This window comes from Pristiophorus japonicus, chromosome 20 (genome assembly GCF_044704955.1).
Source record: "Pristiophorus japonicus isolate sPriJap1 chromosome 20, sPriJap1.hap1, whole genome shotgun sequence".
Classification (NCBI taxonomy): domain Eukaryota; kingdom Metazoa; phylum Chordata; class Chondrichthyes; family Pristiophoridae; genus Pristiophorus; species Pristiophorus japonicus.
This window is the reverse complement of record NC_091996.1, coordinates 88,371,284-88,389,761: the sequence shown is the minus strand read 5'-3', so window position 1 is coordinate 88,389,761 and position 18,478 is coordinate 88,371,284. Positions and strand designations below refer to the sequence as shown.

Below are 18,478 nucleotides of genomic sequence, written 5' to 3'. Positions count from 1 at the left end.
CGACACTCCCTCAGTACCGCCCCTCCGACAGTGCGGCGCTCCCTCAGTACCGCCCCTCCGACAGTGCGACACTCCCTCAGTACTGCCCCTCCGACAGTGCGACATTCCCTCAGTACTGCCCCTCCGACAGTGCGGCGCTCCCTCAGTACCGCCCCTCCGACAGTGCGGCGCTCCCTCAGTACCGCCCCTCCGACAGTGCGGCGCTCCCTCAGTACTGCCCCTCTGACAGTGCGACACACCCTCAGCACTGCACTGGGAGCGTCAGCCTGGATTTATGTGCTTTAGTCTCTGGAGTGGGACTTGAACCCACGACCTTTTCACTCCGAGGTGTGAGAGAAAGTGCGACCAACTGAGGCACGGCCAACAATTTGGGTTTTTAATGATAATCCAGCAGCATCCATGGCTATTTTTTCCCTGGTACCAGCTCACAAACCACCAAAGTTATTGAATGCACGTCTGCGTGAATTGAATGTATTGAACGCCCAACTCTTGGGCTGCTAGTCCAGTGTCATTAACTACAACACCACCATCCCACAATGGGGTGTTAGTCCACTGTTGGGGGGATTGGACGCTCTCAATGCAGCCTTGCCCAAGTGTGCCATACTTTACTCGCGAAGCCCGGACCGTCACTGACTATACTATTCGACTGTGTAAACCATCGCAACATCTCACCCAACCCCCGAGAATTACCCCGAAGGGGCGAGCGCGTTGAACGTGGGACGTTCTGCTCTGTACGGATCAGCGATGTCGCTGGGGCGATGTAGGGGGCAGACAGGGGAGGAAGCCTTATTGAGAGAGGCGCGAATAGCGATGATTCCAATTAGCCCCGCTTCTGTCGTGGACGCGGCCCAAAAAGTGGTGAATAAATCCTGCTGACACAGCATGTCCCGTAACCTGGAATGGCCCACATTCCGCAATAGCCTGGAATGATTCCCCCATCCCACAATAGCCGAGAATGGCCCCCCCCATCCCACAATAGCCGAGAATGGCCCTATATCCCACAATAGCCGGAATGGCCCCCCCATCCCACAATAGCCTAGAATGGCCCTATATCCCACAATAGCCAGGAACGGCCCCCCCTCCCACAATAGCCTGGAATGGCTCCCCCACCCCACAATAGCCTGGAATGGCTCTCCCACCCCACAATAGCCTAGAATGGCCCTATATCCCACAATAGCCCGGAACGGCCCCCCCCTCCCACAATAGCCTGGAATGGCCCCCCCCATCCCACAATAGCCTAGAATGGCCCTATATCCCACAATGGCTCCCTCCTCCCACAATTGCCTGGAATTACCCCCCCATCCCACAATGACCTAGAATGGCCCCCATCTCAATAGCCCGGAACCGCCCAGAGCGGGAGGGTGGGGGTCACACATACTCACTTCAGATGCCAGAAGAAGAAGTGTCCTATCCTCTGATTGGTCAAGGCTTTCTTCAGCAGGAACCGTCCCAGTGGGTTGTCCAGGTACTGCTCGTATTTCAGGACCTGCGGAGAGTCCCGGGGCCACAGGGTGAAGCAGGGATCGCGAGAGCCCCCCAGTCACAGCCCCACTCCCCACCGTCCCCCGCACCCCTTCATTCCCACGTGGCCTCTCCCCAAAACCCTTAATTTCCCAGCTGAGCTCTCTCCCATTCTCAGCTGATGTCTCTCCAATTGCGGCCCGAACTCTCTCCAGTTCCCCCTCAGTTCCCACCTGGACTCTCTCTTCCCACCCCCCCAGTTCTCAGCTGAGGTCCCCTCAAATTGCCGCCCGCACTCTCTCCAATTCCCCCCGTTCCCCCCTCCCCATTTCCCATCTGGAATCTTCCCAATTCCTATCACCAATCCTCATTTGCAATTTCCTCCAATTCTCACCGACAATTTCCTCCAATTCTCACCCGTAGATTCATCCAATACTTCCCCCATTTCTCGCCCAGAGTCTCTCCGACTCCTCCCCCATCCCTCAATTCCCCCGTCACCAAGTATAAGAACATAAGAACATAAGAACGTAAGAAATAGGAGCAGGAGTAGGCCATAAGGCCCCTCGAGCCTGCTCCGCCATTCAATACGATCACGGCCGATCTGATCATGGACTCAGGTCCACTTCCCTGTCAGCTCCCCATAACCCCTTATCCCCTTATCGTTTCAGAAACTGTCTATTTCTGTCTTAAATATATTCAATGACCCAGCCTCCACAGCTCTCTGAGGCAGCGAATTCCACAGATTTACAACCCTCAGAGAAGAAATTTCTCCTCATCTCAGTTTTAAATGGGCAGCCCCTTATTCTAAGATCATGCCCCCTAGTTCTAGTCTCCCCCATCAGTGGAAACATCCTCTCTGCATCCACCTTGTCAAGCCCCCCTCATAATCTTATACGTTTCGATAAGATCACCTCTCATTCTTCTGAATTCCAATGACTAGAGGCCCAAACTACTCAACCTTTCCTCATAAGTCAACCCCCTCATCCCCGGAATCAACCGAGTGAGCCTTCTCTGAACTGCCTCCAAAGCAAGTATATCCTTTCGTAAATACGGAGACCAAAACTGCACGCAGTACTCCAGGTGTGGCCTCACCAATACCCTGTATAGCTGTAGCAAGGCTTCCCTGCTTTTATACTCCATCCCCTTTGCAATAAAGGCCAAGATACCATTGGCCTTCCTGATCACTTGCTGCACCTGCACACTATCCTTGTGTGCTTCAGGCACAAGCACCCGGCATGCCCCATCTGGTTGCCAGCTTCCTGATTTTCAAGGGAGGATTAAATTGGAGGCTTGTAATACAGAGTGGAGGCCCTATGTCAGAATGCCCTAGTTTTAATCATATGTAGTCCTGCATTTGAACCCTTTACGGTGAACAAATTGCCTGCATCACTTTCCCCGCCTATAACAACTTCAATCAGATCATGGTGAGGTCCAAGCCGGAGCACTGTGTCCCTCCTGGGCACCGCACGTTCGGAAGGATGTGAAGGCCTTGCGAGAGGGTGCAGAGGAGATTGACCAGGATAGTGGAGGGACAAGAGAGGCTGGGATTGTTCTCCTTAGAGCAGAGATGGTTCAGGGCAGAGGTGTTCAAAATTAGGCGGGTTTTGATAGAGTAGATGGGGAGAGATTGTTTCCAGTGGCAGGAGAACCGGTAAGCAGAGGGACATAGATTTTCCGATCATCGGCGAAAGAACCGGGGGGGGGGGGGGGGGGGGGGGAGAGAGGGGGGGAATTGGTTTAAAACTGGAAAAGGCAAGATGTGAAGGGTTACGGGAGAAAGAGCAGGGGGCGGAGGGGGAGGGGGACTAATTGGAGAGCTCATTCAGAGGAGCCGGCACGGAGACGATGGGCCGAGCGGACTCCTAATGTGCGGTGCGGTTCCATCGCGCGGCGAGGGGGCGATTTAAACAGGCCGCAGAGAAACGTGATGGGGGGGTGTGGTTTCCTTCCCGCCACTCACCTGAACCAGCTGGATGAGGTACTGAGACAGTCGGTCGTCTGTCAGCCCTTTGACCAAGCACTTCACCGCAAACTCACGCACCATGGGGTCGGGGAAGTTACAGTCCAACAGCTCCAGCGCCTGCTCCGGTTTAATCAGCGGCCAGTCCTTCAGCAGGCAATACATCTGGTGAGAGAGAGAGAGCGAGAGAGAGAGAGACTGCAGTGAGCGGACAGGATGGATACAACATCATCATTGGCGGTCCGTCGAACGAGGATGACTTGCTACCACGAGTTCACAGGTGTTTCAATGAAGGACCTAATATTCCGGATCCCGAACTACATCCTGAAGGGTGGAAGATGCCTGTGGGTGGATTTTTTTAACGTGGGGTGGCCGTTGCACACCAGCCACCACACGGGGCTTGACAGAGCTGGGTCTTGGTCCAGTGGCAAGGGTTAACCAGGACGACTGGAGACCTGCTCTGCTGCACGGACCCAGTGCGCGCACATATCGCACAGTGTGGGCTGGGCCCGTGCTGCCCCTGGGCCCCTCGCCTCTTCTGGGCCCCGTACCCTCATTCGCTGCACCTCCGCCCACGCTGTTCCAGGGCCCAGCGATCCAGCTCTATTTGTAGCCCCGGCCTGCGGTGGTGTTCTCACACAGGATACAAGCAGGAGGAGGAATCCCAGGATGCTCTCCCATCAGGAGTCCCGTTCATCCATCAACTCCCCCCCCCCGCCCCCCAACCAATCCATCATCATAGGGCAGTCCCTCGGAATCGAGGAAGACTTGCTTCCACTCTAAAGGTGAGTTCTCAGGTGGCTGAACAGTCCAATACAAGAACCACAGTCCCTGTCACAGGTGGGACAGACAGTGGTTGAGGGAAAGGGAGGGTGGGACTGGTTTGCCGCACGCTCCTTCCACTGCCTGCGCTTGATTTCTGCGCGCTCTCGGCGACGAGACTCGAGCTGCTCAGCGCCCTCCCGGATGCACCTCCTCCACTTAGGGCGGTCTGGTCTTTGGCCCAGGGGACTCCCAGGTGTCGGTGGGGGATGTTGCACTTTATCAGGGAGGCTTTGAGGGTGGTCCCTTGAAACATTTCCTCTGCCCACCTGGGGCTCGCTTGCCATGTAGGAGTTCCGAGTAGAGCGCTTGCTTTGGGAGTCTCGTGTCGGGGCATGCGGACAATATGGCCCGCCCAGCGGAGCTGGTCGAGTGTGGCCAGTGCTTTGATGCTGGGGATGTTGGCCTGATCGACGAGGAGTCCCGTTCACCCATCAACCCCCCACGTATCCGCTGACCAACTTTGGCACCCATAGACTTTGACATTTGAACATTTTTCAGATCCCTCCATGGCCTCGCCCCAACTGTTGGCTTATTTATAGATTATTTAAAAATCTTCGCACGCGCACAGTTGCTGTTGTCATAATCACGTTTTCATGTCAACATTTAACTTTGAAACTGCCCATGTACACACTTAGGCCTAGACTTTCCCTAAGGCCTATCAAATGTTTGCAACGAGAATTTTGCTGGCGAGAATTTCCATAATTAAGGTCAAAAAAAATCGCCTGGCGAGAAAATGGATATTGCACCAGGATTCTCGGCGCTTAAAGGCGAAACGAGGTGAAACGGGCGGTTCTTAAAATGTTTTTTGAAAATTTAGTCCAAGGCTGCGGTTGAGCCGAGGGAGGGAGGGGACTTTTTTTTAAATTTTCACAAAAAAAAAGCTAAAAAACATTCCCAAAATAGTTTTACAATTAATCGCCATTTTACAATTAAAAAAAATAAAGAACCTTAAACTTACCGCCCTGTTTAAGCAGCTTTTACAGGGTGGTTCCCAGGGCAATCTGGACGGGCTTCCGTCGAGGCCAAACTTACGTCCCGGCGCTTTTCTCGGTGGTGCGCGTCGCCGGGCATTGAGAGATTTGGGTGGTCCCATTTAAAAAGTAAGGGGGGAAACTTTCGCTGGGCGGTTTCTCTCAGGAAAAACAGCTGTACCGCCGAGAAAACCGGCGATAAAAAAGGCGACAGTCTCCCCCTATAGAATGGAAATCCAGTCTGTAGATAGAAGGGTCTGGAATTTATCCTACGAAGGAGAGATTGGGTAGATATTGGGGGCTGCTCATTCAAATTTACAGGGCTATCGGGGGGAAAAAGAGCAGAGGGTAGTGGGAGTGTAATGAGAGAGCTCGTTCAGGCACGATGGGTCGAATGGCCTCCTTCCATAAGATGCTAACAGGAGAATTAGGAGCAGGAGTAGGCCATACGGCTACTCGAGCCTGCTCCGCCATTCAAAATAAGATCACGTCTGATCTTCCACCTCAACTCCACTCTCTCGCCCAATCCCTTGATTCCCCTAGTCTCCAATCTATCCAGAGACTCAGCTCCACAGCCCTCTGGGGCAGAGAATTCCAAAGATTCACCACCCTCCGAGTGAAGAAATTCCTCCTCATCTCCGTCCTAACTGGCCGACCCCTTTATCCTGAGACTGTGTGACCCCTGGTTCTAGACTCCCTCAGCCCGGGGGGAAACATCCTCCCTGCATCTACCCTGTCAATCCCCCTCAGAATCTTATATGTATCAGTGAGATCGCCTCTCATTCTTCTGGAGAAGCTGGGATTGTTCTCCTTAGAGCAGAGGAGGTTTGTTCAAAATGATGAAGGGTTTGGATTAAAAAATGAGAACGGTTTCCAGTGGCGGGACGGGACGGTAACCAGGGGACACAGATTGAAGAGAACCGGCAAAAGGATCAGAGGGGGGAGACGAGGAGAATGTTTTATTTACTCGGCGAGTTGTGGTGATCGGGAACGCGCTGCCTGAAAGGGCGGTGGGAGCAGATTCAATCGTAACTTTCAAAACGGGGAATTGGATCAATTCTTGATAAATAAATTGGAAGGGCTGTGGGGAAAGAGCAGGGGGAGTGGGACTGATTGGATCGCTCTGTCACAGAGCTGGCACAGGCAGGATGGGCCAAATGGCCTCCATAGGCAGTCCCTCGAAGCGAGGATGACTTGCTTCCACGCCCAAAAGGGATGAGTTCCTGTGAACCTATGAATGAAGGACCTAATATTCCGGATCCCGAACTACATCCTGGAGGGTGGAAGATGCCTGTGGGTGGATTTTTTTAACGTGGGGTGGCCGTTGCACACCAGCCACCACACGGGGCTTGACAGAGCGAGGTCTTGGTCCAGTGGCAAGGGTCAACCAGGACGACTGGAGACCAGCTCTGCTGCACGGGCCCAGTGCGCCCACACATATCGCACAGTGTGGGCTGGGCCCCGTGCTGCCCCCTGGGCCCTCGGATCTCCTGGGTCCCCCGAACTCACGCCTCTCCTGGGCCCCCGATCACGTCGCTCAACGAACTCTCGCCGCTCCTTCGCCCCGACCTCGCCGCTCCTGCTGTACCTGCCCGCGCTGCAGTCAGCGACCTGGACCTTGGTGACATCACTCTTCGCTGCCGTCGCCCTCTTGCACCAGCTCGCGCTGTACCTTGCCGTGGTACGCTGCCACGCTGCCCATGGCCGCCGCTTGCCGCTCCTTTTATGGCCCCGACCTGCCGCTGATGGTCTCTGATCACTCGTGCGGCATCATTCCATGATTCGACACACACACACTCCTTTACTTCTCACTTGAAGGCCACATGCCTGTCAGCTGTCCTTGGCCAGATCACCTTCAGCGCTGAGCAGTTTTGGTTTCCATATTTACGAAAGGATACACTTGCTGTGGAGGCAGTTCAGAGAAGGTTCACTCGGTTGATTCCGGGGATGAGGGGGTTGACTTATGAGGAAAGGTTGAGTAGGTTGGGCCTCTACTCATTGGAATTCAGAAGAATGAGAGGTGATCTTATCGAAACGTGTAAGATTATGAGGGGGCTCGACAAGGTGGATGCAGAGAGGATGTTTCCACTGATGGGGGAGACTAGAACTAGGGGGCATGATCTTAGAATAAGGGGCCGCCCATTTAAAACTGAGATGAGGAGAAATTTCTTCTCTCAGAGGGTTGTAAATCTATGGAATTCGCTGCCTCAGAGAGCTGTGGAGGCTGGGACATTGAATAAATTTAAGACAGAGATAGACAGTTTCTTAAACGATGAGGGGAATAAGGGGAGCAGGCGGGGAAGTGGAGCTGAGTCCATGATCGGATCAGCCATGATCGTATTAAATGGCGGAGCAGGCTCGAGGGGCCTTATGGCCTACTCCTGCTCCTATTTGGAAAGAAAACAGGAAAAGGATACTGAGGGAATGATCAACCATGATCTTATTGAATGGCGGAGCAGGCTCGAGGGGCCGCATGGCCCACTCCTGCTCCTATTTGGAAAGAAAGCAGGAAAGGGGTACTGAGGGAATGATCAACCATGATCTTATTGAATGGCGGAGCAGGCTCGAGGGGCCGCATGGCCCACTCCTGCTCCTATTTCTCATGTTCCGATGTAACGGAGGCTGAGAGCAGCTGCCGGGGCCTACTACAGTTCGTCAAGCAGTCACAAGGTGGCAGCACCCACGGTGTGCGGGAAGCTCCAAACCCCTCCCCCCCCCCCCCCCGCACACCCGGCAAGACATGTCGACGGGCCAGAGGGAAAGAAAAAAAAGTAACCCTACTGGCCGGGGCTGCAGGAAACGACGACACCTCGGTGCAACGCCCTACTGAAGGAACTCGCAGCTCACAAACCTCGCAAAGACCTTCAGAACAGCACAGCGGGCGGGGGGTGGGGGGGGGATACACACTTGCGCGCGGTTCCCAGAGAGCCCTCCCCTCCCCGGAAAACTGGGTGGCAGCGGCCGGCGAGTCCACCAAGTTCCGGGGGGCCCCCCCCCCACCCCCCCGATCCCCGGTGAAGTCCCTTTGGCGTTCCACGCGCCACACCGCCGTGTTCGTTGGCCGCGGGACGCGCGCGCAATACACGTTCACGGGCCGAAACGCACAGCGGCACGAGTGCGCGCTGGACACGCGAGCACCACAGCGGGCGCTTACGGTCGGTCTCATGCTTTCGCCCTCTGCCCCAAGACGCACGCGGGTGAACCTGCTGCTGGGTCTGGTAGCACAGCGGTCATATCAGTCATCCAGACCCTGGACTATTGATGTGCACACACCAGTTCAAATCCCACCACGGCAGCTGGGGAATATAAATTCTTTAAATTGACTAAATCTGGAATTAAAAAGCTGGAATCAGTAATGGTGACCACGGTTATCATAAAAACCCACCTGGTTCACCAATTCCCCTTTTTTGGGGAAGGAAATAGAACGGAGTCCCGCTCACCCATCATAAGAAATAGAAGCAGGAGTCGGCCATACGGCCCCTCGAGCCTGCTCCGCCACTTAATACGATCATGGCTGATCCGATCATGGACTCAGCTCCACTTCCCCGCCCGTCCCCTTATCCCCTTATCGGTTAAGAAGCTGTCCATCTCTGCCTTAAATTTATTCAATGACCCAGCCCCCACAGCTCTCTGAGGCAGCGAATTCCACAGGTTTACGACTCTCCGAGAGAAGAAATTCCTCCTCATCTCAGTTTTAAATGGGCGGCCCCTTATTCTAAGATTATGCCCCCTAGTTCTAGTCTCCCCCATCGGTGGAAACATCCTCTCTGCATCCACCCTGTCAAGCCCCCCCTCATAATCTTATATGTTTCGAAATCTGCCGTCCTTACCCGGTCTGGCCAATATGTGACACCAGACCCACAGCAGTTAAGAATGGTTGACTCTTAACTGCCCTCAAAAATGGCCCAGCGAGACACTCAGTTGTACCAGACCGCTACGACAAAGAAGTATACATGCTTCGCCACACGGGACTGCAGCGGCTCAAGAAGGGGGCTCACCACCACCTTTTCAAGGGGCAATTAGGAATGGCCAATAAATGCCAGACTCACCAGCGACGCCCACATCCCGTGAGCGGATTATTATTATTTTTTTTTAAAAAGCCTCCCCTCGTTTACCGAGGGCGCAGATATCGGGAGAAAAACCCACGGTTGTGTTACCTGAGCGACTTCATCCCGCGAGTTCCACTTCACAGACAGCAGCAACTTGGGGAGGGTCTCCGGTATGTTCACGCAGTAGTGTCTAAAAAGGCAAATATAGAGGTACGCTCAACATCCTGGGGGTCACCATTGACCAGAAACTTAACTGGACCAGCCAAATAAATACTGTGGCAACAAGAGCGGGTCAGAGGCTGGGTATTCTGTGATGACTGTCTCACCTCCTGACTCCCCAAAGTCTCTCCACCATCTACAAGGCACAAGTCAGGAGTGCGATGGAACACTCTCCACTTGCCTGGATGGGCGCAGCTCCAACAAAACTCGAGAAGCTCGACACCATCCAGCACAAAGCAGCCCGCTCGATGGGCACGCGACCCACCACCTTCAACACTCTCTCCCTCCACCACCGGCGCCCCCTGGCTGCAGTGTGCACCATCGACAAGATGCACTGCAGCAACTCGCCAAGGCTTCTTCGGCAGCACCTCCCAAACCCGCGACCTCTACCCCCTAGAAGGACAAGGGCAGCAGGCGCATGGGAACACCACCACCTCCACGTTCCCCTCCCAGTCACACACCGTCCCGACTTGGAAATATATCGGCTGTTCCTTCATCGTCGCTGGGTCACAATCCTGGAACTCCCTCCCTAACAGCACTGTGGGAGCACCTTCACCACACGGGACTGCAGCGGTTCAAGAAGGCGGCTCACCACCACCTTCTCGAGGGGCAGTTAGGGGACGGGCAATAAATGCCGGCCTTGCCAGCGACGCCCACATCCCAGGAATGAATTTTTTTTTTTAAGTGTTACACATCAAGGGATCTCTCCTCTGTTCATCCCAAATCACTCCCCTTTCCTTATAGTGCCCATCTCTCAGGTGTGCCATTGTGCGTCAGAAGGCTCTTCAACCATGGAAGGCATCGTGGCCCAACGCGGTCCTCAGCGCGCGCACATTTTAGGGGAGCAGGAAACCCCGGCTGATTTCTGCAGGCCTTGCCCCCGATTGAGAAGGTCGTGGGTTCAAACCCCACACCAGACACTGGAGCACAGAATCCAGTAATGAGGGAGTGCTGCGCTGTCTGAGGTGCCGTCATTCGGGTGAGTCGGAGAATCTCACCCACCACGAACCCACTGCTCCCCCGTGCCCCCGGTCACAGCCCCTCCCTCCCCAGACACAGACCCCTCCCCCACTAGTCACAGCCCCCCCTCCCTGGTCACAGATCCCCGGCCCCCCTCCCCCCGCCCACCGTCACAGACCCCTCCTCCAGCCCCCCCCTTTACCGGTGTCTCCAGAGGAAGTCCTTCTCCTGCTCAGTGATCTCAGACAGTGGGTCGCGGTTGTAGATGTTACGAAGCTGCTCGATGTCGCTGTCAGTCAGGTTGCTGTCTCGGGCCAAACGGTTGCTCTGTGGGACACAGGGAGTTAGTCAGGCCCGGCTCTGGGCAAACCACCTTCAGGGGCCGGGCGGGGGGGGCGATTCTAACCTCTGGGATCGGGGGCAAACACTGCTTTCACACCTCGCCCAATATGGCCCTCCATTTGCTCCAGCCAACAGTCAAATCGGGCTGTGAAACCGGTCCTTCCCCCACCCCCCCCTAGCCTCCCCTGCCCCTCCCCCGATCCCGTCCCCCTCGCCTCCCCCGATCCCGCCCCCCTCGCCTCCCCCGATCCTGCCCCCCATCACCTCCCCCAATCCTGGCCCCCTCACCACCCCCGATCCCCTTGCCTCCCCCGATCCCGTCCCCCTCGCCTCCCCCGATCCCGGCCCCCTCAACTCCCCCCCTTCCCCTGATCCCGCCCCATCCCCTCCCCCGATCCCGTACCCCTCCCTCCCCACCTCCCGATCCGGCCCACCGCTCTGATCCTGTCCCCCCTCCCCCGATCCCGTGGGTTTCGGACACGGAGCGTTTGACTAAAATCCCCCTCCCGTGAAATTCAACGAGGGTCGCTCTGACCTGGTGCGCTCTGACATCGGCCCTCCCGCTGAACACTTCTCCCGCTTTACGTTGCGATTGAACTGAAAGGTAATGGAAGCCGGGAGATCGTGTCCAGCGCAGGACCAGGAGCCGGCCATTCGGCCCCTCAGGCCTTCTCCGCCACTCAATCAGATCGCAGCTGATCTGCGCGCTGACTCCATTTAACCACCTTTGCTCCACAATCGCTCGATAACCCTGCCCCAACAAGTACATCCTTCCTTAGCCATCTCGGTCTTGAAAGCTCCAACTGGCCACCAGCACCCACAGCTTTTTGAGATGTGAGTTTCTAAGATTTCCACTGCCCTCTGAGTGAAGAAGTGCTTGTTGATTTATCTGCTAAGTGGCCTGGCTAATTTTAATATTATGTTTAATATTAGGCGGTTAAGAAAGCAAATGGCATGTTGGCCTTCATAGCGAGGGGATTTGAGTACAGGGGCAGGGAGGTGTTGCTACAGTTGTACAGGGCATTGGTGAGGCCACACCTGGAGTATTGTGTACAGTTTTGGTCTCCTAACCTGAGGAAGGACATTCTTGCTATTGAGGGAGTGCAGCGAAGGTTCACCAGACTGATTACCGGGATGGCGGGACTGACCTATCAAGAAAGACTGGATCAACTGGGCTTGTATTCACTGGAGTTCAGAAGAATGAGAGGGGACCTCATAGAAACATTTAAAATTCTGACGGGGTTAGACAGGTTAGATGCAGGAAGAATGTTCCCAATGTTGGGGAAGTCCAGAACCAGAGGTCACAGTCTAAGGATAAGGGGTAAGCCATTTAGGACCGAGATGCGGAGGAACTTCTTCACCCAGAGAGTGGTGAACCTGTGGAATTCTCTACCACAGAAAGTTGTTGAGGCCAATTCACTAAATATATTCAAAAAGGAGTTAGATGAGGTCCTTACTACTAGGGGGATCAAGGGGTATGGCGAGAAAGCAGGAATGGGGTACTGAAGTTGAATGTTCAGCCATGAACTCATTGAATGGCGGTGCAGGCTAGAAGGGCCGAATGGCCTACTCCTGCACCTATTTTCTATGTTTCTATGTTTCTATGTCCCCTTAATCTCAATTCCCTCACTAGAGGAAATAGTTTCTCTGTACACCAATCACTGAAAGTTAACAGGAAGGTCCAGCAAGCAATTAAGAAAGCAAATGGTACGTTGGCCTTTATTACAGGAGGATTTGAATATAAGAGTAAAGACGTCTTACTGCAATTATACAGGGCCCTGGTGAGACCACACCTGGAGTATTGTGTACAGTTTTGGTCTCCTTACCTGAGGAAGGATATACTTGCCACAGAGGGAGTATAGCGAAGGTTCACCAGACTGATTCCTGCGATGGGGGGGATTGTCCTATGAGGAGAGATTGAGCAGACTGGGCCGATATTTTCGAGAGTTTAGAAGAATGAGAGGTGATCTGATTGAAACATACAAAATTCTGAACAGGGCTTGACAGGGAGGATGTTTCCCCCCGGGGCTGGTGAGTCTAGAACCAGGGGGTCACACAGTCTCAGGATAAGGGGTCGGCCATTTAGGACTGAGATGAGGAGAAATTTCTTCACTCAGAGGGTGGTGAATCTTTGGAATTCTCTGCCCCAGGGGGCTGTGGAGGCTCAGTCTGTGAGTATATTCAAGACAAGAGATCAATAGATTTTTGGATATTAAGGGAAGCGAGGGATATGGGGATCGGGCGGGAAAGTGGAGTTGAGGTCGAAGATCAGCCGTGATATTGAATGGCGGAGCAGGCTCGAGGGGCCGAATGGCCGACTCCTGCTCCTAATTCTTATGTTCTTTCACATTGACGTCTGTGGGAGCTTGCTGTGCACAAATTAGCGGACCCATTTCCTACCCTACAACAGCGACTGCACTTCAGGAAAAGTACCTGATCGGTTGTAAGGCTGCTTTGGAGCGTCCGGCGGTCGTGACAGGCGCCGGTGAAATGCAAGTGCTTTCTTATGTTGCTCTGTGCGAATCTATTCTGCCCCTACGACTCTCTCTCTCTCATTCTCTCTCCCCCTGTGTGTGGCAGGCATCAACCAGGAGGTGGGGAGGGGAGGGGAGGCTCGGAAGGTCGATCAAAGTATCTGTGAGGTGGGCCCTCGGAGGGGAAAGACCGGGCACTTGCATTATCTCAACCCGCCACGACCTCCCTGTCCTCTGGGGGGAACCTCAGCGAGACTCCAGAGTCGCTCTTTCGCCCTCTCGCGCCCACCCAAGCGATAAACCCGGACCGGGCCCTCGCGCCGCGTGGCCGCGTGGCCTCTTCCCGTGCCGCGGCGCCCCACGGGTGCACACTCCCGCTTACCAGGCCCACCAGGCAGTAGTTGAACCCCAGCTCCCGGGACATGCTCCAGTTGGCGTGCTCCTCAATCTCGGCGGCATCCGGAAACTTCACCGAGTTGCTGAACCAATTAAACTCCAGCTCCAGGCACGGGGTTTCCTGCAGGGACAGAGCGGATGAAAGCGCATTACATTCAACAAGCCGCAGAAGCGTGAGGTAATGCATTTTGGGGAGGGCCAATATAGAAACAGGGACAGGAGTCGGCCATACGGCCCCTCGAGCCTGCTCCGCCATTCAGTACGATCATGGCTGCGATATGTGCGTGCACTGGGTCCGTGCAGCAGAGCAGGTCTCCAGTCGTCCTGGTTAACCCTTGCCACTGGACCAAGACCCAGCTCTGTCAAGCCCCGTGTGGTGGCTGGTGTGCAACGGTCACCCCACGTTAAAAAAATCCACCCACAGGCATCTTCCACCCTTCAGGATGTAGCTTGGGATCCGGAATATTAGGTCCTTCATTGAAACACCTGTGATGGTTTTTTAGACCAATATGTCGAGGAACCAACTAGGGGGGAGGCCATCTTAGACTGGGTGTTATGTAATGAGAAAGGATTAATTAGCAATCTCGTTGTGCGAGGCCCCTTGGGGAAGAGTGACCATAATATGGTGGAATTCTGCATTAGGATGGAGAATGAAACAGTTAATTCAGAGACCATGGTCCAGAACTTAAAGAAGGCTAACTTTGAAGGTATGAGGCGTGAATTGGCTGAGATGGATTGGCGAATGATACTTAAGCGGTTGACTGTGTATGGGCAATGGCAGACATTTAGAGACCGCATGGATGAACTACAACAATTGTACATTCCTGTCTGGCATAGAAATAAAAAAGGGAAGGTGGCTCAACCGTGGCTATCAAGGGAAATCAGGGATAGTATTAAAGCCAAGGAAGTGGCATACAAATTGGCCAGAAATAGCAGCGAACCTGGGGACTGGGAGAAATTTAGAACTCAGCAGAGGAGGACAAAGGGTTTGATTAGGGCAGGGAAAATGGAGTATGAGAAGAAGCTTGCAGGGAACATTAAGACGGATTGCAAAAGTTTCTATAGATATGTAAAGAGAAAAAGGTTAGTAAAGACAAACGTAGGTCCCCTGCAGTCAGAATCAGGGGAAGTCATAACGGGGAACAAAGAAATGGCGGACCAATTGAACAAGTACTTTGGTTCGGTATTCACTAAGGAGGATACAAACAACCTTCCGGTTATAAAAGGGGTCGGGGGGTCTAGTAAGGAGGAGGAACTGAGGGAAATCCTTATTAGCCGGGAAATTGTGTAGGGGAAATTGATGGGATTGAAGGCCGATAAATCCCCAGGGCCTGATGGACTGCATCCCAGAGTACTTAAGGAGGTGGCCTTGGAAATAGTGGATGCGTTGACAGTCATTTTCCAACATTCCATTGACTCTGGATCAGTTCCTATGGAGTGGAGGGTAGCCAATGTAACCCCACTTTTTAAAAAAGGAGGGAGAGAGAAAACAGGGAATTATAGACCGGTCAGCCTGACATCGGTAGTGGGTAAAATGATGGAATCAATTATTAAGGATGTCATAGCAGTGCATTTGGAAAGAGGTGACATGATAGGTCCAAGTCAGCATGGATTTGTGAAAGGGAAATCATGCTTGACAAATCTTCTGGAATTTTTTGAGGATGTTTCCAGTAGAGTGGATAAGGGAGAACCAGTTGATGTGGTATATTTGGACTTTCAGAAGGCATTCGACAAGGTCCCACACAAGAGATTGATGTGCAAAGTTAGAGCACATGGGATTGGGGGTAGTGTACTGACATGGATTGAGAACTGGTTGTCAGACAGGAAGCAAAGAGTAGGAGTAAATGGGTACTTTTCAGAATGGCAGGCAGTGACTAGTGGGGTACCGCAAGGTTCTGTGCTGGGGCCCCAGCTGTTTACACTGTACATTAATGATTTAGATGAGGGGATTAAATGTAGTATCTCCAAATTTGCGGATGACACTAAGTTGGGTGGCAGTGTGAGCTGCGAGGAGGATGCTGTGAGGCTGCAGAGCGACTTGGATAGGTTAGGTGAGTGGGCAAATGCATGGCAGATGAAGTATAATGTGGATAAATGTGAGGTTATCCACTTTGGTGGTAAAAACAGAGAGACAGACTATTATCTGAATGGTGACAGATTAGGAAAAGGGGAGGTGCAAAGAGACCTGGGTGTCATGGTACATCAGTCATTGAAGGTTGGCATGCAGGTGCAGCAGGCGGTTAAGAAAGCAAATGGCATGTTGGCCTTCATAGCAAGGGGATTTGAGTACAGGGGCAGGGAGGTGTTGCTACAGTTGTACAGGGCATTGGTGAGGCCACACCTGGAGTATTGTGTACAGTTTTGGTCTCCTAACCTGAGGAAGGACATTCTTGCTATTGAGGGAGTGCAGCGAAGGTTCACCAGACTGATTCCCGGGATGGCGGGACTGACCTATCAAGAAAGACTGGATCAACTGGGCTTGTATTCACTGGAGTTCAGAAGAATGAGAGAGGACCTCATAGAAACATATAAAATTCTGACGGGGTTAGACAGGTTAGATGCAGGAAGAATGTTCCCAATGTTGGGGAAGTCCAGAACCAGGGGTCACAGTCTAAGGATAAGGGGTAAGCCATTTAGGACCGAGATGCGGAGGAACTTCTTCACCCAGAGAGTGGTGAACCTGTGGAATTCTCTACCACAGAAAGTTGTTGAGGCCAATTCACTAAATATATTCAAAAAGGAGTTAGATGAGGTCCTTACTGCTAGGGGGATCAAGGGGTATGGCGAGAAAGCAGGAATGGGGTACTGAAGTTGAATGTGCAGCCATGAACTCATTGAATGGCGGTGCAGGCTAGAAGGGCCGAAAGGCCTACTCCTGCACCTATTTTCTATGTTTCTATGTTTCTATGTTTCTATGAACTCATCCCTTTGTGACGTGGAAGCAAGTCATCCTCGATACGAGGGACCGCCCAAGAAGAATAATACTGATCCGATCATGGACTTGGGTCCACTTCCCTGCCCGCTCCCCAAGGCAAGGGAACACACATTAAATAGTAGGAGACTGAGAAGTGTAGAGGTACAAAGGGACCTGGGAGTGCAGGTCCACAGATCCCTGAAGGTAGCAGGCCAGGTGGATCAGATGGTTAAGAAGGCATACGGAATACTTGCCTTTATTAGCCGAGGCATAGAATACAAGAACAGCGGAGGTTATGCTTGAACTGTATACAACACTGGTTAGGCCACAGCTGGAGTACTGCGTGCAGTTCTGGTCACCACATTACAGGAAAGATGTGATTGCACTGGAGAGGCTACAGAGGAGATTTACCAGGATGTTGCCAGGACTGGAGAATTTTAGCGATGAGGAAAGATTGGATAGGCTGGGGTTGTTTTCTTTGGAACAGAGGAGAGACCTGATTGAGGTGTATAAAATGATGAGGGGCCTGGATAGAGTGGATAGGACGGACCTATTTCCCTTGGCAGAGGGGTCAACAACCAGGGGGCATAGATTTAAAGTAATTGGGGGGGAGGTTTAGAGGGGATTTGAGGGGAAATGTCTTCACCCAGAGGGTGGTGGGGGTCTGGAACTCACGGCCTGAAAGGGTGGTAGAGGCAGAAACCCTCACCACATTTAAAAAGTACTTGGATGTGCGCCTGAAGTGCCGTAACCTGCAGGGCTACGGACCGAGAGCGGGAAAGTGGGATTAGGCTGGGTGGACACGATGGGCCGAATGGCCTCCTTCCGTGCTGTAAATTTCTATGAACAGATTATGAAGCTGGATTTTTGGCTTTGATGGTCTCGGGGCGGTAATGGCGGCGGGGCGGTAAAGTTAGCGCCCGGGAACAGTTTGCGCCTCAGTGGGTGAGTTTGGGCAGCTGGGCCCCGAGTCAGGGGGCGCAGCGCTAAGGGAGGCGTTAGTGTGGGAAACTCCCGAGCTAAAGAGCCGGGCTGGGAATGCTCCCAGAGAAAACCACCCCCAGAAAACATTCCCAATACAATAGCCCACGCCCCCACAACATATATCTCAAAAAAAAAAAATAAAAGTAAACACACAACCGCACATTCCTCAGGAGTCCGTCACTCACCTCTCCGCTGTCGGGAGGGTTGGCCCGCCCCGATTTCCCAGGCGGTCAGTGCGGGGCACGCTGTGGGGTGGACGGGTCGGGCGCCCGGTGTCGCCACCAGGGGGCCTTGCACACGCCGGGCGTGGCTCTGCCGGGCGGTGCTGCTGCGCGCCGCGGCTAAACCCGACCCCGGGGATCGCCGCGGGGCGCTGGAGGCAGGCCGCCCTGCCCCGGGACACCTCACTCCCCGCCATTGCCGCCGCTCCGGGGTGGAAAACAGGGGCGCAGAAGACTAAAATCCGCTCTATTAGCTTTAGAACTCTCCGCATTTACAAAATTATACACCCTGTTTTTTTAAAAACGCATTCCTGGGATGTGGGCGTCGCTGGCAAGGCCGGCATTTATTGCCCATCCCTAATTGCCCCTCGAGAAGGTGGTGGTGAGCCGCCTTCTTGAACCGCTGCAGTCCCGTGTGGTGAAGGTGCTCCCACAGTGCTGTTAGGGAGGGAGTTCCAGGATTGTGACCCAGCGACGATGAAGGAACGGCCGATATATTTCCCAGTCGGGATGGTGTGTGACTCGGAGGGGAACGTGGAGGTGGTGGTGTTCCCATGCGCCTGCTGCCCTTGTCCTTCTAGGGGGTAGAGGTCGCGGGTTTGGGAGGTGCTGCCGAAGAAGCCTTGGCGAGTTGCTGCAGTGCATCTTGTCGATGGTGCACACTGCAGCCAGGGGGCGCCGGTGGTGGAGGGAGTGAATGTT

General features: G+C 53.7%; 1 protein-coding gene across 1 annotated transcript in view; it reads right to left on the bottom strand.

Annotated features, from left to right (window-relative positions):
* The window catches only part of LOC139232662 (phosphatidylinositol 4,5-bisphosphate 3-kinase catalytic subunit alpha isoform), a 221,938-nt gene that overhangs the window by 98,150 nt on the left and 105,310 nt on the right, over positions 1-18,478 (bottom strand). Inside the window, exons 10-14 of the mRNA XM_070863122.1 lie at positions 13,644-13,778; positions 10,648-10,772; positions 9,375-9,456; positions 3,422-3,586; positions 1,383-1,486 (exon numbers count right to left, since the gene is read on the bottom strand). Coding sequence (XP_070719223.1) covers positions 1,383-1,486; positions 3,422-3,586; positions 9,375-9,456; positions 10,648-10,772; positions 13,644-13,778 — 611 coding nt within the window. The remainder of the gene's footprint in view (positions 1-1,382; positions 1,487-3,421; positions 3,587-9,374; positions 9,457-10,647; positions 10,773-13,643; positions 13,779-18,478) is intronic.